This window comes from Maniola hyperantus, chromosome 23 (assembly GCF_902806685.2).
Source record: "Maniola hyperantus chromosome 23, iAphHyp1.2, whole genome shotgun sequence".
In the NCBI taxonomy this organism is placed as follows: domain Eukaryota; kingdom Metazoa; phylum Arthropoda; class Insecta; order Lepidoptera; family Nymphalidae; genus Maniola; species Maniola hyperantus.
Window position 1 is genome coordinate 6,090,440 of NC_048558.1, and position 26,860 is coordinate 6,117,299.

Below are 26,860 nucleotides of genomic sequence, written 5' to 3' on the forward strand. Positions count from 1 at the left end.
TCCCGACAGTTAATAATATACAGTAGCAAATCTAAAATGCAAAATTAAAATTATGGTTACAATATCTAATTTTAATTATTGCCAATTTACTGAACTACATGTACCTACATGAAATTAAACACTGACACATTATCTGAAATGAAATCATTTTTAACAATCCTATTTACAATTTAGGAAAACAGCATGTTATTACATATTGTAATATACATAATGTTTAAACATAATGTCTACGGCCGTTCATAAAAAATACTTCATTTCAGAAATTATCAGCCCTATTTAATAAATACCTACTTAATTTTAATAAAATATTGCTTTAAAGTGTTGCTTGTGTGTTCCTAATCCAGTAAACGTAATAGACTCCATTATGTAAACGTAGAATTTGCAGCATAGCTTATTGTATTCATCAACTAATTTTTATAAAATAAAATAGATACACAACAATACACAATGGTAGATTATAAAGTCGTTGTATGTGATAGCTTCTCACATTTTTAAGATGTTTTCTACAAAAGTCCGTTGTACTGGGCCTGTTACACAAAAAGCTCTCTAAAACCATATTAATATCAAATTATCTATTTGAAAAACACAATATTACACAATCATACAACATTGTAAGCTCTTAAAACATTTTTTACAAAACTATTACACATTGACTAACATTATTTATTATGTTTAATTATTATTTTTACTCATCATCTCTTCATTCACTTGTTACAACGCTTTACTAACTTAACACATCCCAGCATTTTTACGTTGTGTTAAACGTTTACAAGTTTCTAGTTATTGGCTTTTGCAAATGCACTGTTAATAAAAATATAGATAACTTTAGCAACTGTAATGCGTACTGATAGTTGTCGAAGATTTAGTTAGATAAAAGATAGTCAACATGTAATACAAATCGACATAATATTATTTATGTATCTGTCCGATATTTTAACTTTTCTATCCCACGATTAACTCTTATATACCAACCTGGCTGCGTTGTAATTAATACGTACACGAATCTTAAGAAAACATCTTAAAATATCTATACCAAACCATGACAGTGAAAAAGCTGCAAATCCTCGTGAAACTTAATACGAACAAAAATCAGTTTATACTAATGTAAAAATTAATGTAGGCGATGAAGCCCCCGTGCCTGAAGATTTTATCAAACCTACGTTTACGGAGAGACCAGTCATCAGGCAATCGGAGGATGGTACTAAAATCACATTCGAATGTCGATGTGTTGGCAAACCGAAACCAACCGTTACATGGTAAGGACATGACGAGTTTTATAGAATTATTACTGTCCTTAAAAGTGATCTTGGTGTACTAATATTGACACATGCACACAGGTACCATGGAAAGAAGTTAGTAAAAGAAAGTAGTCGATACAAAATTTCATTAGAAGAGGACCAAACGTTATATCATATGGCACGATTAGAAATTACAGGTGTAGAAAATTCGGATAAGGGAGAATACAGGGCTGTAGCAAAAAACAAACACGGCGAAGGTGTAGCTAAAATAAATTTAAATTTCCAGGGTGGGGATAAACCTAAGTAAGAATTTTTAAACTACAATAATATCTTTAAGGTTAGGTAAAGATCAGGATTTAAGTAATAAAAATTTTATCTTATTGAAACAGAATTCCCGATGGGAAAGCACCTAGGTTTCCGAAAAAACCTACAATACGACAAGAAGGGGATGTCTTAATTATGGAATGCATACTTGAAGCACATCCCGTGCCAGATATTACGTGGTTCCACGGGGATAAAGAAATTAGGGATGGTAATAAAATGAAAATGTCCAGAAAAGCTACTGGAAAGGACACTTTCAATCTCACTCTAGAAATTTTGGGTCCCACTAAGGAAGATGGGGGAAATTATAGGTGTAATGCTTTCAATTTATTTGGTGAAAGCAATGCCAATATTGCTCTTAATTTCCAAGGTAATAAGAGGTTATCATAAATTTGTATTTAATAGTATAAATAAAGTACGCATACAGTAGCATTGCATGTGAGCCTAAAGCTTATGATGCTGCATGTTATTCATTATAAAAAAGTAAGAATTCAAATAACGCATATTAAATTTTTTCTTAGGGGGAGATGACGAAAATGGTTTCGCACCATCATTTATTGAAAAACCTCGAATAATTCCTAATGAAGATGGCACACTCATAACAATGCGTTGTGTCTGCAAAGCTAAGCCGGCAGCAGAAGTCATTTGGTACCGAGGCACAAACGTTATTAAGGCTAGCAGTAAAATTGAAATCAAATCATCTGTTATAAAAGAAGATGTTTATGAATTAATATTGCTCTTATCCAACCCGACGGCAGCGGATGGTGGCGCTTACCGCTGTTATGTTCGGAATGAATTCGGAGAGAGCAATGCTAATCTAAACTTAAACATTGAGGCTGAACCAGAACCTGAGGGAGAGGGACCAACGTTTGTTGAAAAACCTACTATTCAGTCAAAAGAAAACGGAAAACTCGTAATAATGGGTTGCAAAGTAAAAGCTAGTCCAAGGCCAACGATTGTGTGGTACCACGAAGGCAAAGAAGTTAGGGAATCGTCAAAAATAAAGACCCGGGTCGAAGTAACAGAAGACATTTACACTATCATTTTGGAATTAATCGATCCTGGTATGGAGGACTCCGGATTGTATAAATGCAATATCAAGAATGAACTTGGAGAGCTCAATGCAAATCTAACGCTCAATATTGAAAGTGAGTTTCTTAATAATTTAATTATATAATAATTAATTAAATGACCACTGAATGATATGGTACATAATATGCAACATTTTTCTTTACAGTCATTCCAGTTATTAAAGAGAAGCCGAAGATCATTAAAATAATTAAAAGAAAAACAGTGATTGTTGAATGTAAAGTATTAAGTAAATTTGCACCTTCTTGCACATGGTACAAAGAAGCAAATGCTGTTAGGGAAGATTCTAGGCATACTGTTCTAATAGAACCTATTAGAGAAGTAAGTTATCAAAGAGTTGAGGTTTTTACTATTTTACCTATAACACTTCAATTTTATTTATATATATATAATGTATGTATAAATATTTACAGGTCAATATATCAAAAAAAACTATATAATATAGTATATACATATCAAAAATATAATATTTTTCAAAATATTATATTTAATAATAATATTATTTTTGTAATATTATAAAAATAGATTGTTTTAATCTCGTCATCAAGATCTTGTGATTCAAATCATCAATAAGTTTAATAAATGTTCAAATATTGTTATTTTAATAATTACTTATACGAACATCTTTGTGAACTACAGGGTGAATTCGCAGTGAAATTAGAGATCTCAAATATATCACAACAAGATAGAGGCTCATATAAACTTGTTGCGAAGAACGAGAAAGGTGAAGCGACTTCGCAACAAGTTGAAATTACTGACATCCCTGAAGAAAAGGGAGAGAAACCACAAATTATAAAACATCTTAGAAGTTTGGTAAGTAATGACAAAACTAACTTATTATTAGGTAAGCGATATTAAAATAATATCAGATAACCTATATTAGATTAATATTATACTGAGCTAAAAGCGCAATGTTATAAGTTTTATTATTCACCCATAGAAGGTATTTTATCCATTACAAAATTTATATATTTTAGGCCAAAAAAGAAAACGAAGAGGCTGTATTCATAGCAGTACTAAAGACTTCAGATCAGTCATGCAGATGTACCTGGTACAAAAACTCGACTGTGGTTAGAGATTCCTCGGAAATTAACACGTCATTTGACGGTACAAATGCAAGACTGATCATAAGGAAAGTCACATCGAAACACATAGCTAACTATAGGGTCGTAATCAAAAATGAATATGGCGAGGATGAATCTAGCGCTGACTTGACAATTGTTGACGAAAAGGTAAATTGGTTTATTTATTTATGTAGATCTACAAAATATGCATTGAAACAATACAATTTCATAATGGTGGCATATTGTATTTCTGGTATTACAAGTGTCAATATTGTATGTTTATAGAAAAAGAAAAAAGAGGAAGAGGAGGAAGAAACTGTAATGGAAGAGTCAGAAGAGGAAATGTCAATTGTTGAAGAAAAGTCGGTCATCGAAGAAAATCACATTGAGGAGAAAAAGGTTAAAATTTGATTTGTCAAGTATCATATTGCTTACTCGCGAATAACATGCAGCTTTAGGGAACTCGCGTGATCTTGGTTCATTATTTTAGTAAACTAGACTAAGCCTTTCAATAACTAAGAAACCAAATCTTAATTTTGGTATTTAAATTAGCCACGTGTTGTTAATTAACATGATTAAGAATTAATATCCTCATATTTATATGAAACAGGAAAAACAGGAACTGAAACGTAAAGAGGAAGAAGAGGAAGAAGAAGAAGATGAAAAGACTATTATTAAAAAGAAAAAAATGGCCTCTAAGAAAGTTTCAAAAAAAGAGGAGATTAAAGTAGATGCTCAACAAGAAGAGGTCCAAATTGAAGAGAAGAAAACAGAAGCTAAGGCAGAAGCAAAGAAAACAGAAGCTAAGGTTGAACAAAAGAAAGTTGAAACTAAAGTAGAAACAAAGGAAGAACAAAAGAAAGCTGAAATTGAAGTAGAAGAAGCTAAAAAGATTCTTGAAAGGAAGACTGCGAAAACAGAAGAAGAAAAGAGGGCTCTTTTAGAGAAAATTGAGAAAAAGAAAACTGAAAAAGAACCTGAACCAGAGAAAAAAATTGAAGGCATTCCAAAACTAAAACCCGTTAAACCCAAAGAGGAACCCAAACCTGAAGAAGATAAAAAAGAAACTAAAAAGACTGAGGAAAAAAAGAAAGTGGTCAAAAAGAAAGTTGTTACCAAAAAGAAAGAAGAAAAAGACGTAAGTATAAGTTTTATGCAGGTACATAATATTTTTATTATAAATTCATTTCACATCAAAACTTAGATAATTCCCCGATATCTGTAAAAGTGAAAATAATTCAGTGTTTCACTCTCATATTATATTTTAATGTCAACATAAAATACCATTAAAGAGTTGTGTGTTTTGTGTTGTGATAACATTAGATGTGCTAAACCCTATTTTAATTTAGGATGAATTCGACTTTGTTGACGATTACGAGCGTCCAGTATTGGAGAAATATGAAAGAATTACACCAACACCACTAGAAAAGAGATCGAAATTTAGTGACACACCCCAGGTAATCTCAAAACAATACTTACTTCACAGAATGACGTTTTAATTATTACTTTGCCTAATTATGGAATAGTTGAACTCACTTAACAATAAATTGATTTAGACCAAACGTGCCTCTCTAACGGAGAGCGTTAAAAGTCTGCCAGAGGAAAGTGATGAGGAGGAGCCTTCCGTGGCTACTCCAGCACCAGAGAAAAAACCAAAAGTTGAGCCAAAAGAACAGGTACATCTTATAAAACAAACTAATTTACACCAAAAAATTTTTTTTTTTTGCAAAAATTAACTACAATATTTTTTATTATGTGGTACTAAATAATATGAAAAAAAAAATACTGTCGCAGTGATTTTAAACATTAAAGAGAAAATATTATATATTGTTTGTAACTAAATATGAAAAAAGAACATCTATCTAATTGGCATTAATTTTTTTAAATAAATAAATGATTAGGTCGACGAAGTACCAAAGCGTCCAAGCATCAAAAAGGGCATTCCTAAACCAGAAGAAGCTGTCGATGAATTATCACAAGTCAAATTAGGCAAAACGCCGACCAAGCCAGTTGAAGAACCAACTGAAGAACCACAAGTTGCGCAAAGCAAAAAGCCTATTAAAAAGGTATACGCGCGATTTTCATTAATAATATAAATTATAAATATTCGAATATGCTACTTATGTATTCAAATAAACTTTTTACTTTAGCCCGCTGAACAAAAAGAGTTTGTAGATGATTATGAAAGACCGGATTTGGAGAAATACGATAAGATATCTCCAACAGCGTTAGAAAAAACAAAGAAACAGAATGGAGTCAAAGAGGTATTATATAAATAGAACTGAAATTACATAATAATTATTAATATGTAAATTTAAATCTCTTAAATATCAAATCCATTCCATTTTGTAGGAGTCTTCTGAATTCGTAGATGATTACGAACGTCCGGAACTTGAGCAATTTGAAAAATATACTCCTACTCCCAAAACAAAACGTAGACCTAGTGATACACAGGTATATTTTTTATTTATTTAATAACTTTATATTGTCATTATTTAGAAAATATGGCTAAATAATACTGAACAATATTTAATTTTAAAGGATGAGGGTGATGTAATGAAAGGTAAAATTAAACCTAAAGAAAAGGAAGATGAACCCGAGTTCCCTACGCTACGGAAACGATCAGTAGCAAAGGATAAGGTACAATTATTTTAACAACACAATCTAAATGCGTGAAATTTTAAAGAATTTGAAATAAAACTAAGAAATGTATTATTATATTTAGGAAGAGGAACCAACACCCGACGAGAAACCAAAGGCAAAGACTGTTAAAAAAGATGAACCAAAAGCTAAAAAACGCCCATCTCTTAAAAAGAAAGAGGTGCCAAATACGAATCAAACAACATAACCATTACTTACTATATTATAAGAATAATTACAATAACACTTTAACCCTTAGTTTTGGGACACAACAATAACGGCCAATTAAACCACACTAAGCAAATTATTTTCTAAGTGATTTAATAAAGCACAGAAACTACATAATTATAGTAATTAGACACTTAATTTTTAGGAACTTACTTTTTAGGAACTTACTAATTTTTACTCGTATTGCAATTAATTATTAAAAAAAATTGGTGAAGCAATTAATAACAATAAACACCTTTTGTAGAAGTGCTTTGCTTTGTGTTGCTTATAGGAAACTTTCAGCATTGCAGGTTGATTGCAGAGTTAACACGTTGAGTATTTTCTTGCTTATTAACTTTTGCACAATTTGTTATTTTATAAAGTTACTATACTTAGTTATGTGGTTTTGAAGGTCGAAGCGGAGGAATATATTGACGATTACGAAAGGCCTGTCCTTGAAAAGTACGAAAAGTTTACACCAACACCTATTGAGAAAAAGAAAAAGGTAAATTTAAAATTTTTGCCTTGCTTTTCTTTGTTTGCTTAAAAATTCAACCCTAATTCTTTTTTTCCAAATAAATACACGTGATAAAAGATATTTTTGTACATTTGAATTGACAATATTCTTTTTAAATGAAAATATTAATTAGGAGGATAAAAAGCCAGAAGAAGAAGAGCCGTCGTCTGAAACCGTTCAAAGAAGACGATCTCTTAAGGAAAAAGATAAACCTGAGGTATAAATAATTTTGCTTTAGACAAACGCTGTTCTATATCTTATAGGGTTTCAAATATTATAATAAAGTATTTCTTTGATAGGCTATGGATGTTGATGAAAACGTCAATGTTACCAGGCCAAAAGCACCAGCTAAACCAGGGCAAGAGGCTGAGGTATATAATTTTTTTACAAGGGGTTTTGTTTTATTACATAAAACACTATTTTAAACTAATATTTTTATTTAATAGTCAATGGATACTGATGAAAGTGTCAGTCTTACACAGCCAAAAACACCATCAAAGCCAGGACAAAAGCCTGAAGAGGTTTCACTCACACACAAAACACCGGCTGAGATAAAGCCTACGGTTCGTATTGATACATTCAAATTTAATACAAATATTACTTATTTATTTCAAAGTAATCAAATTACTAAAAAACGAATCTTACTTAGGAGGGCGAAGCAGAAGCAAAACTGAAGATTAAGAAACCAGAAATAGTTGACAGTAAAACTGTTAAGTTGCCTTCAGGAAAAGACAAGGGTGACGAGGTACGAATAATACTGAATTGTAGTATGTTTTGGGAACAATTTGAAATATTTAAAGATACATGTTTTCACAGGTAAAAATATTATCTCTATCGATACCAACAATTTTAGAAAGAGTGTTAGTTCTTGTAAAGGTAACAATTTATAAGGTTTTGTAATGACAGAGACAGAGCACATTTTGTAGAAACGACACAATATTTTCTGTTGTTGATTGATTTAGATGAAATAAAAATAGCGATCTATAACTACACCATTGTGAACACACAGTAGATGGTTTCTACCTTAATGACAATATTTTGAAAATGTCTTAGTTAAACTTCCTTATTTTCTTTCTACTTTTTAATATATTATTTAATAATACGAGCACTTAGAAGTGTATTAGACGTTTTTGAATCTTCACTTTTTTACATCACTTTTAACACCTACTTTTATTATTTATGGCTTAGGGTGAGGATACTGAAGAATCTATTAGCCTTGCCAAGCCGAAAACTAAGACTACCGCCCCTGAAGAGGCTTCTCTCACACAAAAGAAACCTGCTCAGAAAAAAAAAACGGTACATCACGTTTTACATTTTATAATTATCTCAGCTTTCAGCAAACACTTATACAATTTTATAATTGATATCTCAAAAACTAAAGATAATTTGATATTGTTACTTAAATACGTAAAACTTTCATAGGAGGGTACAGAAGCCGCAGAACTTAAAGTCAAAAAACCAGCTGTGGTCAAGAAAGGACCTAAACTCGAGGTAGAAAGACTATACTTTATTACAATTCTATAATAGTTGTACTGAGATAATTAGAAAATAATCTAACAATTAACACTAGTATTACTTTTATTAATCTCACAGTTTTATAGAAACGAGTTGACGTAGTGCCACAGTTCACACTAACGTTTTGAATTCACCCCGCACTAGACAAAACGCTTTGATAATGTAGATAATCCAATTAGCCTAACTATTATTACCTCTTTAGGACCCTTTGACAGTCAAGGGAGGTAAATTTGAATTGCCTCAGCTAAAGAAAACGGTAAAGAAGACACCGGAAAAACCCAAAAAGGCAACCGCAACTCATGATTACGATGATCACGATGATTACAAAGAAAATGTTCGAGGGGTAAACATTTTGAACGTACTGGAAAATGTTAGCGTGACGTCTCCTATATCTTCTTGTGATCGTTGAATTCTCTTATTTCTCTTTTTACTATATTTTTGTATCCTTAAACTCTGAAACACTATATATTATGTCTATACACTCTGCTTTATATAAAAACACTGCCAGCACAAATTTTGTTTCCAATGCAAAAAAATGGTTTCTATAATTCTTTTTTTTGCACACTTTTGTACTCGTACACTCTTGACACAAACTATTTTTATTTTTTGCACACATAACGCTACGCACATATACATACCTACACTTTGGATTCTAATATAATCTGCAACATGTGAAAACACCGCAAACACAAAATTAATTAAAATAAATTGGCGTAAGAATTTGGTTAAAGCTTAGCTGGATCTTCGTTGTGGCGTCCTTGATTTGGGTTATTTATGATCGCATGCTTGTTTACGTTATATGTTCTATGTTATTTATTTCAGGTTTGGTAAGTATAATCAAAGAGTAATAAAAAATATATCATTAATACCTACTTGTTATCACAAAATTTAAAAAATGACTTATTTTTGCTGAAGCTTTGGCAAAGCTAGCTTCAGAAGCCTGCTTTTTGAGTCTATAAAAATTGTCTAATGTTCACAGTATGAATTGGACTTCGTTGACGATTATGAGAGACCAGTTCTTGAAAAATATGAAAAAATATCACCTACCCCATTTGTTAGAGAAAAAAAAGAAAAAGAGGTCGCTATGGTAAGAATTAATAACATTCATAGCATTTAAAGCATTTAAAATGTTTTTTACTAGAATCTAGTAAAAAATATTTTACTAAAACAGCCCGCGACTTCGTCCGCGTGGATTTAGGTTTTTTAAATGCCGTGGGAACTCGTTGAATTTCCGGGATAAGAAGCCTTATATCCTTCCTTCCTTATGTTAAATTTCATCAAAATTGTTTTTGTTGGGCAGTGAAAAGCTAGCACACAGACAGACGGACACACTTTCGCATTTATAATATTAGTATGGAAGTAAATATGGATCTACTTGGAATATTCAAGAATGTACACAAGTTATACACTGATCTCTAAACTTAAATAAATAGGTGTAAAAGTAGAGCCATTCTTTTTTAATTTATGGAACGTTATGAAAATAATAGCACTACTTTAACCTGTTAATTCAGTTTAGAGATTTGGATACAATCGAATATTATAAGTCATTCATGTGACTTTTATAACTTTTCATCTCTAAAAGCAAATTTTGTAGGTACAATAATATACTATTAGTGAGATATGCATATTCCTCATGTTCCTGTTTTATTTGAGTATTTCATTTTTGTGAATTACATTTTTTTTTGTGTTTAGGTTGATAGCAGACGAACGTCCGTTCAAACTGCGGAGGTGAGTTCGTTATATAAGGAATACAAAGCCTAATAACTTTCTAATGATTCTTTTCTACAATTCTATTGATTTTCTTACTATATGAGTTTATATCAATTTAAAGTAGAAAAATGCAAACAAGGAAAACTTTAAAAAAATTGATAATAAAGTAATGCAGATTTTTAATGAATTGTTTGTTTTTACAACGATTTTTAAATCAATGTCAATTTAAGAATTTTTGGAAAATTTAATAGCTATTACTAAATTTACATTTATGTTAAATTTAGATTATTTTATAAATAATATAAATTTATTATAAATAATTCCTTTATTATTTTGCACCTAGAACTAAGAAGTTAAAATTCTAAAATTTATGACCATATCGGTATATTTTTTCTATATTAAAATACAATAATGTTTCTAAATTAATGATAACTCCATAAATAAAGAGACTTAAATAAACATCTATTTTTTAATAAAACAGATGCAAATGGTCGCACAACAGCAACAGTTTCTCGAGGTTAAGGTACAAAATACCCCCCAAAAAAATGGTGTGACCCATCATTATTACATTCCACTGTCGATGTAGTTTAAACCCAAATATAACAATATCGAGTAAAATGGTACTAATTCTGACGCTAGACTAGTGTAATTTTTCAAGTTACGTGAGATTAGATGAAATGACCTTTCAGACTGAGATAGATTTGTTATAGTTAGGGAGGCGAGGTAGCTAAATGGCGTAATTCAACGGCGCCGTCGAGACCTATCAAAATCGAAAGATAAAATAATTTCGAAAAGAAAAGCTCGTATGGTAAAAACCATTTTAGCGGTGGGTTTGGCGTGTACGGTTTTTCAAAAATGTTTAAAAAAACAGTTACTTGGGCATTCTCGAGCGCGTCAGATATTCATACTACGTATGCCCCAAGTGCCTCTGATAACAACGGTGTACTAATCTGCCGGTTTGCGTGGTGGGGGTAGGCATATAAAGTAGTCAAAAATGCAAAAAAAAAAATTACTCGAGCGCGTCAGATTTTCGGAAGGGGTGTTGAGTAGGCCCCAAGGAAGCTCACTTTAAAAAAACTGACGATTTCGGCGCGACGATAAGTTACGATGAATTTTTGAAAATGCAAAAAAAAAAGTTTTTTCGAAATACTCGAGCGCGTCAGATTTTCATAGGGGAGGTTTATCTCGGTATCCTGAAAGCATATTTTCTTAATCTGACAAAAATGTTGGTGGGTTCTCTTAATCTGACCGAAAAAGGTTTTTTGGTTTCTTTTTTTTCCTTTCTTTCTCCTTGATAAAACGGGGAATTCAAGAATGACAATAAAGCGATAGATACAACCAACGTAAATGTAGATGAATTGTATTATTTATTGTATAAAAAAATGATATAAAAATAGTATTATAATTGTATTGTTATGTATGACCTTTACATTTTTGCTCAATACAATTCATCGTCTTCTTCTTCACTGGAACTTTCATATTGTGGCTCCTCATCCACAATTCTTTGAGTGCCTGCAACGTAACAATTATTTCAATTCAGTAATTTTGTTGAGAGAATATTAAAGAAGTACAAAAATTTACCTGAATGAAGCGTCTCGTCATTGCTGTCGTCAGTGTCATTCTCGTTGCCCAGAATATCCGGCGATACAACAACATTTTCATACGCATCGGGCAATTGATTCCCGATAAACCACGTGAACTCGAATTTATTATTATTTTCATTCCACCCATGATCGATTGGTGCAAGGTCAGTGATGTCGGATTTGTAAGCATTCCTCCACAAATTGGCGATGTACCGAGTTCTGAGGCAATGTTGGTATAGCACTGACTGGCATGGGGGTAAATTGCAAGCGTCGTAGTTGCGTACGTCCAACGAGAACGGCTTCGATGTGTCGTGCACCTTTTTTGTGTAAAATAAAATTACCTTTTTTGTTTATTTAAACTTTTTTTTGGTAAAATGTATCGTTCGCGACTTATATGCCGCAACGCGTTTTTCGGAAGACGAAATGGCTCCTCCACACTTCCGGTCACGCGGAAACCGGCAGATTTTGTATTTTTAGTAAGTTTTAGATTATATTCTTCAAAATAAAAAATAAAAAAATCGCGCTCGAGAATGCCGGAATAACGTTTTTTTTTTACAAGTTCGCGACCCTATAACTCGGCAGCGTCAAGGACTTATCGTCAGATTAGTTAAATTTAGTCTTAAAACACTAAAATCAACCCCCAATATCTTAATCTGACGCGCTCGAGTATTTCAGACTAGCGATTTTTTTTTTACTAATCTGATGGTCTATCCTAGGCGCGCGTCACTACATATAGAGCTAAATACTTTACAAGGTTGTTCTATTAGGTCTAAGGTATCTCTCATATCTTAAACTGCCACGCTCGAGTATTACCGAAAATTCCCCTATTCGCCTCCCTAACTATTATTTTTAAAGTACGAGCAAACGTGATTGGATATTTTAGTAGCTGTAACTCAGATGTCACCCTTTTTTAACATGAAATTTTACACTCAGGTCAGGCACAGAATGTATACAAAACTCGAAAATAAGCAAAGTTAAATTGACAGATCTCAAAAGTAGTGCTATCCAGCACTACTTCTTTAACCATTTTAAAGGTATAAGATGTACCGGTAAACAGTGTATATTTATACTGATACCACCATTGGTATCAATATAAATATACACTGTTTACACGACAATTTACAATTTTTATTTATCCTTGTGAATAAAATATTTATTATTAAAATTTTAAGTTTCGAATATTTGATTAGTATAGCAATATTTTTAAACATATTTTATCAAGCAAAAAAATATGCACCTATCCTTAGAAAATCCATCGACGGAATGATATTCTTTACATCCTTCACTTTATGCACTTGTATCATATTATTATACTCATTTCATGGAGTAGAAATGAGCCAATTTATTTTATTTATTTATTTCCCTTTACGACGGGAACCTTGGTACAGTTAATTTTATTTACCATTTTTTTATTTTCTATACCTAAAACAAAATTTTTCTTGGTTTTTGCTCTTTTTAAATTAACTTGTATATTATATTACCTATTTCTGTAGAATAATAATCATTTGGTAGTGATTTTAATTTATTTATAAAGTCATTTTCTTTTCCCTTCTAGACTGAAAGCAGACGGGAGTCTATTCAAAGTGATGTAAGTTTTAGTATTAATTTTTAGCTAATTCTTTATGTGTCTCACGAAACACTCCAAAAAATTTTGATTAAAATAATTGAAACGACGGAATACCTTCATTATTTTTTTGGCGATCGATTACTTTTTGCTTTATTTTCAACAGTAATTTTAACGTTGTTTTACAGTCTAAAGTACTTTATTGTCATGATTTCAATGAAAAAATGCAATAAAGGTGCTATTTCTAACGACAATTAGTAATTTCAAAAACTTCTCTATTGCTAATTTGTACGTGTTTACAATAGCATGCTTTACATTGCATTTAAAAAATTGCACTTGGTATAAAGTTTGGAATTTATCTACACATTCACACAATCCACCCACGCAAATGGCCAAATTATAACTTTAAGAATTTTATGGTTTAGTTATTAATTAGCTAATTTTAAAATATTTGTATGGTCTGTACAAGTTTTTGTGTGCATAATAAATGAACTTACTTATTCGTTAGATTTTAAAAACGTAACGTATGTGCAATGTGTGGATATTATAATGAGAAAATGGATATGTAGTTCAAAGTAAACATTGCATTAAGAATTAGTTTTTCATAACAATTATTGTAAAATATAGTTTATAAGCGGATTTTAAACACTTACTGATTACATTATAAAGTCAACTTTAGATCTCTTAGCTTAACAAGTCATTTTAAATGAACATAAATGAAACATTTGAACTTCTAGATATAGAACGAGATTACGAGGATAGAAAGTGATGTATTTATGAGATTAAATTTTGCATAATATCTTCAAGGTAAATTAACGTAACAGAATGCTAATTACATTGTCTCAGTCTATTTTAAAAGAGTGACCACTTTAGTTTGTTGCCAGTTTTTCTCGGGGTAACAGCAATCAAAGTGAACTTTGTGGCAGTGTTGACGTGTTGAATGTTTGTGAAAAACTTCGAACCGTAGTTGTTTTCTTATAATAAATAAAATAGTTTTCTGAACTCTGAGTATAGTGCCAAATTTTTTTAAGTAACAAATTATGCACAGGCTAGATTAGTTATTGACCATGGCGCTGAAGAGAACACAATTTTGGAAATCAGTATTTTTTTAAATCGATGTTGAGATTTTAAAGAGGAAGAATGTTCACTTCAAACGAAGTTAGTTAAGTTTAGAAGTTAAATGAAGCACTAGAGTGGGAGATAATCTCATCTATAAAAGGAGGCATAATTGGCAGTCGTGTCACTTTGCGATTGTCCGTCGCAGAGTCTAAACTCGAACCATGTCATCCCTTCGGTTTCGGAGTGAACGGACTGAACATAGTGAGCGACGTGAAAGTTTATACGTCCAGAGTTTGGTTAGTGCTTAGTGTTGTGACGTTAGTGATGCGTAGTGAATAGTGCTACGCGCTTTTGCATGACAACATACTACATAGCGAAAAAGTGTTTCTAGTGATCAAATTCATATGCTTCACCTTAGAGATTATAATTTCTCACGGAAAACTGCTAAGTAATTTTATCCCTTACAAGCATTTGAAGTGCAATGTTTCTCTTTTTATCATTTTATCCTTCATATTATTATCTTATTTGATCTATATTCAAAAGGAATTTGTTAATTAATCTTATTTTCTCTTCTTTCATCTGTCGTATTTCATTAAAACTTCTTTTAGTATTTCGTTGGTTCAAAGGGTTAAAAACTGAAATTAGAGTTTAACATGAATTGAATCGATTGACACTTTCATTTTGCGGTGTTTCGTGAGATTTATCATTAATTAAGTATCAATTAAGGTTTTCATTCTTCTATTCTATTACTCCTTCTAGGTCTCAGAAACAAAGACAGAGAGTCGAAGAAGCTCTATAATTGAAAGCAAAGGTCTTAAGGTAATTGATTTCACTTTTGTTAACATTTTCAGTATAAAATTCTAAGTTAAACCGTGTATAAATAATGAGAGCTTACCTTGTACAAATGATTCCGAAGACTAACAACAGGATAGAAAATGTAAATTTTCTGACTCCATTTTTTTATTGATAACACTATCCGCGTGCTTCTTTGGAAGGAGCCCGATAGAAACTGAATAGGTTGCCAACCTATTTGTAGTTTCTGGTTAACATCAAATCTCTTTATCTGATGCCTTCAATCAACTCCAAATCTAAAAAATTAGATTTTTTGTTAAATTTTTAATATGAATAAGAATACTTATAATATACCTAAATTTCTTAAAATAAGACCAAGCAATAATTGGGCAAACATAAAAGAAAGTATTTGAGATTCCTTTAGTTAGGCACGTATCCAAATTCAGTTTATCAATCTGATTGTTGAAAACAAAAATACACTATAAGAGCTGGCGCGTATTTTGGGTATAAACTGCTGCTTATATTTATAGTAATGCTGCATTAATCGTTCATGTCATAGTAGTTAAATAAAAATAATAATGTTGAGGCTTACCTACTTATTAGATAAACCACCGTGTCACTGAAAAAAATTGATATTGTACTTAAATCAACATCTAGATTCTAGATGTAAGACTTGAAATAAAATAATGTTGTACTTAAGTTATACTTAAGTTTGTTTTTAACACAACATTAACTTTAACAGACAGCAAAATTAACAACAGAGACTTCAGAGAGTAGAAAGTCTTCGGTGGCGTCAATAGGTGAAGAAAAGGTTGGATTTAAAAAGACCGGACTCAAGGTAAGCAATGTGTACCTACCTACTAAATTCAAATACAGATTACCGATCTTTATGATTAGGCATATTTTAATCTAGATAAATTATTTCAAATTTAATTTTATGCTCATAAACTGTTGGCTATCAGTGATAATGCAGAACGCAATCCCTAAATGCCAATCCTGTTTTTTTAGAGTTATATTGTATGGTTTTGTTATTGAGTAGTAGATTTGCTGCTTACAAACAATTCAATGGGACACCTAAATTATGCTTTAAGTTTGCCTAATACGTATGAAAGCTTTATGCAAATTCCCATGCTTGTTATGGACTTGACTGTTAAGAATAAATGATAATGTATTTAGAAATTTAATAATTGATGTTCAGTTACTAAATAAAGTAACGGTGATACAATAAGTACAGTCCTTTCCTGAGTAAATACATTATACTAATATTCTACACAGCTTGTCTGTTTCGAGTAGAACCCCTTAAGCTTATCGATAAATAAATTGATTTTAGACCAGGGTATTGGTCCCAGAACAAGAAGTCAATGAGTTGGCAGCAATAAAAACTAAACTGAAGGTGAGTTCGCTTTTACGCCACCATGCATGTCTACAAAATATTTCGTAAATGGAAGAACATAATATATAGGAAATCATTGATGTTTCATATATTATGCTTTTGTAAATATGTCCGTTATCTGTATTGTTTTATATTGTGACGTACTATGTAAAAATTGTAATATATAAAACAAACCAAAACTTCTATTAGTAAAACAGAAAACATACACAGGATAAAGTTTAATTTTGTAAATAGGATGACGATAAAGACGAAGAAGATCACATAAGCTCAGAGTATGATGACACAAATAAGGAAAACACACACCCGTGGCAACCTACGAAAACACACACACAGGTATACACATTTCACATACATTTACATTGATATTAAAATACAAGCACATTTCATGATATACACATACAATAATTTTGTACAAATCAGGATGTTCCTGAAAAGACACAACGTAGCCTAAGCGTAGACCAGCCAAAATCAAAAGAAGTAAAGCCTAGACGTCGACATAGTATAAATGAGGTATTCGCAATATTTTTAAGATAAAATATTGTTTTATCTAGGGTTGTAGATATTAATTTTGTAATCTATTGGATTTAGGACACGGACGATTCTGATACAGAAATTATGGAAAAAACTAAAGTAAAGCGAAAAGACACAGCCGACCGTCCTACGGAACCTCGAAAACGACCAAGTAAAACTGAGGAAGTAGAAAAAGTTAGTCAACCATCATTAATATATTATCTTGTACAATATTGTTATATGAATACTTTCTAAATACGTATCTGAAATAATTAAAATCTAGTCTAGGCATAGGTAAAAAAGGAACAATAATATTTTATTAATGATTCTCCTGATGGTATTCATCCAGTTCATCATAGAGTACGAAAGGAATTATTATCAACTAGGTGATGCCCACGACTTCGTCCGCGTGGATTTAAGTCTTTTAAAATCCCGTGACAACTCTGTAATAGACAAGCTTTCGCATTTATAATATTATGGATAGTATGGATATTATAATTCTACGTTTCTGATATTTATTATTATCTTAATAAATTGTTGAGCTAACTAAAATTACTAAACAGGACAGCAAAGACTCAACAGAAGATAAAAATAAACCTACAACTGTTGAGTTCACTACATTAACTAAACACTTTTATGTTATGTTAGGATAAAGATGAAACAAATACACAATTATTAGAAAAAACGCAATTTAAGAGAAAGGTTTCAATCGACCGTCCTACAGAGCCTACTTATCCTTGGCGAAGACCAAGTACAGCGGATGAGGTAAACATAATTAATATTATAATATTAAAAGAATAGCTGCTAATTAGAAATGTTGTGTATTTTAATTAGTACATTTTTCAACTAGGAAAATGAAAATGTCGAAAATATGGATGTAGATAACAAAGAAACTCCTGGTGTTTCTGATAAAATTAAGCCAAAATTAGACAAAAAAACAGAAGATAAATCAGTAACTAAGCCTAAGAAAGAAACATCTTTGCCTAGTGAAAAAACTGAAACTGTACCAAAATCAGAACCAACAAAACAAATCCCAGCCAAGGTAAAAATAAAGATCGATAAGTTTATTTGTTCAGAAAATAAAATCTGAAATAAAAGAAGTTTTTTTGCAATGGGGTTGTAAGAAATTAAAAATGAAAGACTCGAGATTATTGAATGTAAAATATACAATAATCTTGGGCAAAAATAAGTAGTACTTTTAAATTTATATTACACATACAAATCTATTGTTTTTTATGTGTGATAAATTAATATGCAAATTTGTTTTAATTTAGGCTGTAAAAGTTGATAAGGATGAGAACGATAAACTAGATAAAATTGATGAAATTAAGAAGCCATCCGTGGAACAAACTCTAGAAGATAAATATCCTTGGCGTCGTCAAACTAAAGCTAATGAGGTAGTTCAATATTATATTGCTAGAGTGCAAATTAAAAGCTTAACTTTTGTCTCAATAGTTTTGTACTTATCCTAAATTCGTTTTACTATTATTTATCTAGTAGGATATTGAGTAACCTAGAGATAAAATTACTGAATGATAAGCAAAAATTACCAACTACAGTAGCTCTTGAAGATATATTTCCGTGGTCCTGTCTAACAAAACTTTTATTTTAAATAGCAATTAGGTTTAAAAATATGGAATAACAACATGATAAAATTATTTTGTTTTGTGCTCGCCATGAACGGGTCGTTTTAATATTAATTATCTCGTAGGATGTTGAGAAATCTAAAGATAAATTGAATGAACCAAAAGAGCAAAGGGCACCAGATGCATCACAAAAAGATACAACAGAAAACACAAAACAAGAGACACTCTATCCGCGGAGAAAAGAAAAGGAGGTAACTCTAAAGTCTAACACAAATCAATTTCCATTTCTAATATTATACATTTTTATAACCAAAATGCAAATTTGTCAGGTGCCTCTACTCGTAACACCAGAGCCAGATACCAAAGAAAAAGAGGTGCCTTTCTCTTGGAAAGTTATTCCAGAAATGCCACAGGTATATCAACATCGATAAATTTGTATAATGTTATTGATGAAATTAGAACAATCGTTAACTATAGGATATTTTTGATCAGGCTGAACAAACACCAGAGTTAGAGGATAATTATAATCCTACGTTACGCGAAACACAAGACACAACTGTGCCTTGGAGAAGGTCTAGATCTCCACAGGTACAGGACAACAAATTATACAGCACAGTTACATTTATATGCACTTGTTACACATCTTAACATTTACCTATACAAACTCATGAAGCACAACTTCTTTGCACACCAAACCATAATACGCACTTGCACCATATATAAAGTCTAAACTGTATTGCGTTTTCCTATCATAATTTACAGAATAACCTTATCATTAAATGTCAGATTATTAAATCATATTATTTCGTGATTGTGATTTAGAATACTTGCCAATAGGCAAGTGTTTAAAATCACAATTCTCACAATGCAATATAGTTTTGTTTGCACACACTACACTACAATTTCGTAAGGTCGCCAGTAATGGAATTTACTCTATAGGCTGGCACTGAGGGCAAAGACGAGAAAACACCAGCTTCTTTAGGGATCCCACAACCAACTTTGAGCAGCCCTCAAACCAACGAGGTATAGAATTGGCAATACATCAATAACGACGCTAAAATTTGGCACATTGCACAAATATTTCACACATACTTTTAATTCAACACTTGCACATTGCACCAGCACCTGGTAGTTAAGCATAATAAATATTATGAATCTTTTTTGTTATTTCTATTATTATTATTTTATTTTACTTATTTTTATCTAAACTAGTCGTAACTATCGAGATCTTTATATAATACTAGATGATCCCGCGACTTCGTCCGCGTGGATTTAGGTTTTTTAAAAATCCCTGGGAACTCTTTAATTTTCCGTGATAAAAGGCCTATGTCCTTTCCCGGGATGTAAGCTAACTCTGTACCAAATTTCATCAAAATCGGTTGAACGGATGGGCCGTGAAAAGCTAGCAGACAGACAGATAGACAGACAGACAGACAGACACACTTTCGCATTAATAATATTAGTATGGCTCAGGGTCCACCACAGACGCGTTTTAATTATTTAAAGGTATAGTTGTAAGCACCCAGTTCACTTCAAAAGTTTAAGATTGTATAAATATTTTGTACATATTCATTAGTTGTATAATTTTTATCCATCATCAATTTCATATAGTTTGCATGTTTTTCTCTAGTTATGCATTTGAAATTCAAAATTGTACATAGTTAATTTTACTATGTGATTTCTGTGGTCAAACTGCATTGTAATCGTTAACTATAAGTATACTATCTAAATAGTATCTTTACTGTTTTATGTAGACTTATTTTCCCTGCTTTTGCTTCTGCTTCTTAACATTATATGTGTCGTCGTATACATCAATTTTTTATGTGTTTTCCAGCTAAATGTGGTAAGTATTGAGTAAGTATAATTCATACTATATATTATACTTTATTTTGGATACATTTTGATATATTTTTTATGAAGTTGAAAAGTGAATACTGTCCAAAAAAAATTGAAGACAAATGTATACTAAAGGGAAACGAAAAGAATTCAAAAATACAACATACTATCTAAAAATAGAAGTTTAAAATCGATGGTTTCAAATGTTTTTCAATTTACAGAAAGTACAAGTAGAAGAGAAAAAAGTAGAAGTAGAAGAGAAAAAAGCTAAGGTAACAATTCCTAAGATAAAGAAAGCCGAAGATTTACCTGAGATTCCTGACTATGACAGACCTGATCTCGAACAATATGAAAAAATTTCACCCACGCCTAGTACTAGGGACAAGCCTGAAAAAGACAAGGTAATTAAAACCAAAAAAGACAACGAGTCGTAACACGTGTTGATATAAAATGTAAAAATCAACATTTTATAAAATGTAGAGACAAACAACACAACTGTAAAATATGAATCAATCTGTATTTTATTTTTAGCCGGTTGAAAAACCAAAGGTGCCAGAAATCAAGGCACCAGAAGAACCATCGCCTACACCAAAAATTGAGGTCATACGAGACAAATCTCCGAAACCGGAAGGACCAAGAAAACCATCTCTATCACCAGCACCTCCTGGCAGGAGAGGCTCTCTCATTCCACCTCCAGAGGAAATGGGTAGACGACCATCACTCATAATAAGTGACGAGGTATGTTTGTTTATTGGTCATGAAAATAGATGTCTTATTAATGAAATATTTTTTAAACTACGTACATTCAATTCAATTTTTATGATATCTACATCTCTGAAGGTATGATAAGCCATGATTATTACCTAGTTATTGTGATGTCTAGTCCTAGTATTTACGTAGATTTTATTTAAGTAGTATTAAGTACTTATTAAATTAGAATCACGCGCCTATTTAGCCTTGAAAGTTAAATGATGAAAACAGGCTTCGATATGTTTTTAACGGACTTATAGGTGCGTGGTTCTAAATAGAATTTTGAGACCTGTAGCCCCTATTCTGTCAAGCCGAACCCGTAACAATGAAACACCCTTAGTACCTTTATATTATTACGTAACATCCTTTGGAATACGCTTATATAATCATCACCATGGTGATGCTTTAGAGAACCTAGCTTCAATAATGATGAAGGTTTGTCACCTAATTAGATAACATAAAGCTTAGAATCCCGTACTCCTGGCTTTTAGAACTTAGCATATACACACTGTAGGTTTTAGCACACACACGAATAGGTATAGTTAGTGATCAAACCAGATATTAAGACGGTAAAACACGTAATCCACAGGAAAAAAGAAAACTAAGACCCGGTGAGGTGATCGAAGAGAAGAAGGTAATAGCAATAATGCTACGAATAACGTTGAATGCTATCCGTTATAATATTGCCGTGGCAAAAATTTTAACTGTATTTCTCTCAAGGGAATTATGTTAATGCATATTTTGTATCTGGTGCTTTTTGAGGCACTACATCTACGGGAAGTTATCTGGATAATTACATAAATCTAGAAAAAAAATGTGTTGAAAAGTTTGCTATAATTTCATACAGCCAAAGTTTCACCAGTACGATATCAAATATGTAATTATCCAGCTGTTGTCTCAAAGACATTTTTCTCGTACAGAGCACCAAGCTATTGCACACTTTTGTGACACAGCACACAAATAAACTGCACAGCTTGTTACGCACGTATGCACAAAATAACGGTTACAATTGTTGGTCAATCATATTATACGGGTCTTACTATTAATAACGAAAGCAAATGATGAACGTAAGAAAACTTTTCTTATGTATCATGAGCTTAAAATAAAGACTAACAAATAAACATTAACAATAATATGATGCAACTACATAACGAAAATAACTACTGCACTGCTGACAAGGTTAAGATACGACACAAAATAATAAGTAATATATAGGGCTATCATATTTTAGGGTGTAGGGTTATTAGGTTCGGCAGCACAGATAGGCAAAATGTACCTTTATGGGGTTATTATCAGTATTTTTTAACAACAGGTCAAGAAATTACGTCCTGGAGAAGTTTTAGACGAGAAAAAGGTGAGATGTTTGGGTCTGGTCAGTTTTAGGTGGTCGCTGCTCGCTTTCGCAAAGCATTTTGTTCAGTTTTACTTTTATTTTTCGAATTTTCTCGCACACGACTTTACGGACGATATTTCTATGTTTATACACATACTCGTAAATTCACTTCTTCTCTATAATCTACAACTACTTAACTCGCTGTCTTCTACAACAATACGATATTATTACTGTTCAAGACTCTACATTTTTGCATTTACAGTCCACAATTTATTGAATAAGGCAACGGCATTATTTATATTTCAACAATTCCTTTCGAAAGTAGTTATAATAACTATTAAACTATTAGTAGTAGTACTTTAGTATACTAATTATTTATATGCCCTTTCCCCTTTTTCTAAGATGTCCGAGAAAACAAAAATCCGCTTTATAAGCGAGGACATTTTTCTTAAATCATATTAATTTCAGATATCAGGTTTTAGTTAACTCAATAAAAAAATATTGATTAAAATTACAGAACGTATCATTTGCACAACTTCATTTATAATAAAGATTATTTATTTATTGGCAGGCTTCATAGTAAACTTCTAGATTTGCTCCATCCTAACTATCGTCTTACTTTGCTTCTACAGCTGAATTCTTTTAACACTAGACCTAAGCACTTCTTTTAGAATCTAAACCTTACGCCTAGCGCTATGTAATATATTTTCGCCGCTTATATTATAGCACGATTACAAAATTTATACACTTTGTACATAAAGCACAAACACTTGCACACAACGATTCACTAATTCAACATCGCTACACACAATCAACTCATTTTGATATTTATAGGTCTAAATTTTGCACAAGGTTAACAGAGAATGTTTGTACTAAAACAATTATTTTTTTCCAAAAAAGAAACGCGCCGGAAGGCCTGGTCAACTCGAGAACGAGGTATACTTGTGTGAAAATAAATGTTTAGATTCTCTATGTTATAGAAAAAATACTTTTAGATCGTGGCTAACATAGTATTTTTAAAGTGATTAATTTATATCTGTTTTAGAAAAGATTAAAGAAATTGTGATAATAAACGAAACTGATTATAAAACGATATTCAGACGTTATATAATTCGTTTCGATGAAGATGTGAAAAAGAGAGAAGACAAATGAAAATAAAAAGACACATTATAAGAAACCTAAAGTAGCAAATAGAGCAACTAATACTTTATCGTTCTAACTTCTTATCAAATCTTCCACATTAACAATATTCTGCAAACTCACTAAAAATAAAGTAATAACCAGCCCTATAAAAAGCACAAATTGCATGTTGTATTAAATAAGATGACTAAATAAATATAATATTTGTTATAATTGTAGTTTTTACTGGTAATTTTCCGGAAACGGATATTTTAGCAAGCAAAACTTACAGATCATACCTACTGTTTTTTTTATATAAAAAAAGACCATAGTCTTTATTCTTTTTGTTATTTTCTATAAGGTGTATTATCCTAAACATAGTCATAGTCAAAGTTATTTTCAATTAAAAAAGACAGTAACAAATGTTTTAAAAACATTAATTCCTTCATCAACTAATAATTAAAAATAGAAGATAAAAATACATTACTAACATTCATAAAGGTGCCACAAAACAAATACGCAAGTTGCATTCCCAAACAGCGTCTAATTATGTCGTATCCAATTTATAAATCAATCGTTTTAGATATAGAAGCGGAAGCACAACAAAGTTCTATAATTATAAACTAATGAATTTAGCCTAGAGCCAATATTATTTTTACAATATTATCATTGTATCAAAATTGGCACTCGAATTATTGATTTTAATGCTTTTAAACTTGGTCAGAATGCATCCAATATCGTAAAATTGAAATAATATGATAATACTATGTAATTTGTAACCATGCTATTAATTAATTTGATGAGTTATGACAACAATTTACGTGAAAATTGTTAGGGGTTTTGTGAATTTACAATCGACGAATAATAAATAATGAATGAACTTTCTGGAGCGTCCCTAAAGAATATAAAGATTTGTGATGAAACGATGTTCAGCTGCTAGGATTAGGATCAGACCCGCGTGCAGTAAATCTAACCGAGACAGAATATATCAACGATACGCCAGCTCTTTGGCGAATACCAATGATTGATAGTAACTCTTATAATAAAGGCCAAGGTGAGTCCATCTTTATTAGGACGCTTTAATAATTGCAAGTTGCCAAAATAGTGACTTATTGCCTCTATAGTAATCTCGTTCATGATATTTTAAGCGAAGTTCGATGAATAGATTGGTATTTATCATTCAGTTCTAATTGTATCGAGGAGTTAATTTTCATCTCTACCATTTATAAAAGGAAAAGCTGACTGACTGATTGACTGATTGATTGACTGACTGACTAATCTACCAACGCACATCTTAAACATCTGGACTTTGAAAATTTAACCCCTAAGAGAGTAAAATAGGGGATTAAAATTTTCACAAATTTTACGTATACGTGGCCGAAGTCGCGACCATAAGCTAGTTTACCTATATAATAAAATAAATCTACTGGAGCATCAAAAGCCTATATAAAACGATGTATAAAACACAAAAAATGTCGTTCAACATGACAAATGACAAAAAATCGTTGTCCGTTATAGACTTTAAAACTATCCAACCCAAACTGGTTTCATTAAAAAGGCAATAATGTGAAGATGGTTTTAAAATTTGACTTATTTAGCATAGTAGCACATGCTATAGTAGTATCAAATGAAGAAGCAAGCCTGGTTTTTAATCCTTAGAAGAGTTCACAAAATTGTATTTAACTTTAGTTATAATTTGACTTAGAATTCAAGAAAGTCTCAAAGATTTATGAATCATCAAGTAAAATGATAAATGACACGTAATTGAGCTAAAAACTCTAGAATTTTAAAGCGCCACATAATTAGACAATGTTATTATTAAAAGCAAGGTCAACCTGCAAATAGACAAGAATACATGTAAATGTGATTGACAGATAGATATAGAGCAGGTTCATACCTTACTCGAAGCGCGTGGGTTGTCCGCCCTACTCGTGGGCTGCAATGATATCTCGAGAAATCTTGGCATAGATACAGCTCTGAAAGGTATTGGCGATGAAGCTCCAACATCAATACCTTTGACAGGTCTTACGACATTCACAACATTTCTCACCATACATCCTGAAAACAGTGTGTCCAAATATTTTAAAGATGTAAAGGAAAATGAATATGATGAATTTTTTAAAGTTATTATTTCCAAGTGAATGTCGTGCTATGACTTAGTAAAATTAACACTAGAACCTTAATGGCTTATTAAGCTTAATAATGAATTTGGATTTGGCTTAAGCGTTTGATAAACATCAGCAGTCATCTGTTTACAAATTATAAAACTTACTAAGTATATATTGTATTTCGTCGACAATTTCCCAAAATATTAAAAAAATGCAATCTGTAATAACTTAATGAACACTGAAGAAATTATTCTCTTTTGATATAAATAGGTAAGCACATTTTTATACATCTAAAATAAAGCTTAATTTAAAAGTACTTAATTAAAAAACTAGCAAGTACTACAACTGTATGAGTCTGAAATAAGCAATCTAATGTATAAATTTACCGCTTCCATTACGATAAGTGCCGACTGGGGACAACTTCACACGTATGTTAACAGCATCATCCAAGTACACAAGATGCTCACTTTAATCTGATAATTAATTGGATTGGTCTGTTGATATGTGATGTGCACAAATAGAAATCCGCTCTCCCCGTCCCCGCCTATTCCATAGCAAGGCGGTCGTATCGCGACCCCTTTCAGTCTTTTGAGATTAGCGCCCATTTTTAGATGGAACGACACTAATCGAACTGGCCGCAGCTTAGACCTATCTCACATCAATAAATTCAATAGCCATGAAAATCAATTTGTAAAAAAATCTGAATTTAAAAATAAAAATAAAATTCCTATTTTTTAAAATATGTGTGACTTGAATGGAAAAAATTACCAAATATATTTTAAATTTTAACATTGGTGGTGGGTTTCGTGAAAGATGAATAAAAAATTTATATGACGATGCAACTGTGATAAAGCTGTGACTTGGTACTGTCATAAGTTTATGATTTAAAAATTGTATTGTGGCATCTTAATTACTAAACCAATTCA

General features: G+C 31.5%; 1 protein-coding gene across 43 annotated transcripts in view; it reads left to right on the top strand.

The window, feature by feature from the left end:
- Nucleotides 1-26,860, top strand: part of bt (projectin protein bent) — a 161,294-nt gene that overhangs the window by 35,242 nt on the left and 99,192 nt on the right. For 6 of the 43 annotated variants that reach the window (XM_069506366.1, XM_069506364.1, XM_069506369.1 and 3 more), the window contains exons 7-52: nt 1,121-1,256; nt 1,338-1,541; nt 1,628-1,929; nt 2,081-2,707; nt 2,797-2,969; nt 3,288-3,461; nt 3,626-3,880; nt 3,998-4,111; nt 4,323-4,850; nt 5,062-5,169; nt 5,269-5,388; nt 5,614-5,778; nt 5,863-5,976; nt 6,065-6,166; nt 6,254-6,352; nt 6,438-6,533; nt 6,972-7,064; nt 7,210-7,293; nt 7,376-7,447; nt 7,523-7,639; nt 7,726-7,821; nt 8,265-8,372; nt 8,499-8,567; nt 8,794-8,934; nt 9,571-9,678; nt 10,284-10,319; nt 10,783-10,824; nt 13,440-13,472; nt 15,267-15,326; nt 16,042-16,137; nt 16,630-16,692; nt 16,927-17,025; nt 17,113-17,202; nt 17,281-17,397; nt 17,851-17,967; nt 18,053-18,244; nt 18,477-18,599; nt 18,914-19,039; nt 19,118-19,201; nt 19,281-19,376; nt 19,728-19,811; nt 20,846-21,025; nt 21,156-21,362; nt 21,964-22,008; nt 22,687-22,728; nt 23,608-23,643. In XM_069506366.1, coding sequence (XP_069362467.1) covers nt 1,121-1,256; nt 1,338-1,541; nt 1,628-1,929; nt 2,081-2,707; nt 2,797-2,969; nt 3,288-3,461; nt 3,626-3,880; nt 3,998-4,111; nt 4,323-4,850; nt 5,062-5,169; nt 5,269-5,388; nt 5,614-5,778; nt 5,863-5,976; nt 6,065-6,166; nt 6,254-6,352; nt 6,438-6,533; nt 6,972-7,064; nt 7,210-7,293; nt 7,376-7,447; nt 7,523-7,639; nt 7,726-7,821; nt 8,265-8,372; nt 8,499-8,567; nt 8,794-8,934; nt 9,571-9,678; nt 10,284-10,319; nt 10,783-10,824; nt 13,440-13,472; nt 15,267-15,326; nt 16,042-16,137; nt 16,630-16,692; nt 16,927-17,025; nt 17,113-17,202; nt 17,281-17,397; nt 17,851-17,967; nt 18,053-18,244; nt 18,477-18,599; nt 18,914-19,039; nt 19,118-19,201; nt 19,281-19,376; nt 19,728-19,811; nt 20,846-21,025; nt 21,156-21,362; nt 21,964-22,008; nt 22,687-22,728; nt 23,608-23,643 — 6,173 coding nt within the window. Of the gene's footprint in view, nt 1-1,120; nt 1,257-1,337; nt 1,542-1,627; nt 1,930-2,080; nt 2,708-2,796; nt 2,970-3,287; nt 3,462-3,625; nt 3,881-3,997; nt 4,112-4,322; nt 4,851-5,061; nt 5,170-5,268; nt 5,389-5,613; nt 5,779-5,862; nt 5,977-6,064; nt 6,167-6,253; nt 6,353-6,437; nt 6,534-6,971; nt 7,065-7,209; nt 7,294-7,375; nt 7,448-7,522; nt 7,640-7,725; nt 7,822-8,264; nt 8,373-8,498; nt 8,568-8,793; nt 8,935-9,570; nt 9,679-10,283; nt 10,320-10,782; nt 10,825-13,439; nt 13,473-14,576; nt 14,804-15,266; nt 15,327-16,041; nt 16,138-16,629; nt 16,693-16,926; nt 17,026-17,112; nt 17,203-17,280; nt 17,398-17,850; nt 17,968-18,052; nt 18,245-18,476; nt 18,600-18,913; nt 19,040-19,117; nt 19,202-19,280; nt 19,377-19,727; nt 19,812-20,845; nt 21,026-21,155; nt 21,363-21,963; nt 22,009-22,686; nt 22,729-23,607; nt 23,644-26,860 lie in introns of those variants that run through there. The other 37 variants (XM_069506376.1, XM_069506385.1, XM_069506391.1 and 34 more) reach the window with 29 other exon arrangements.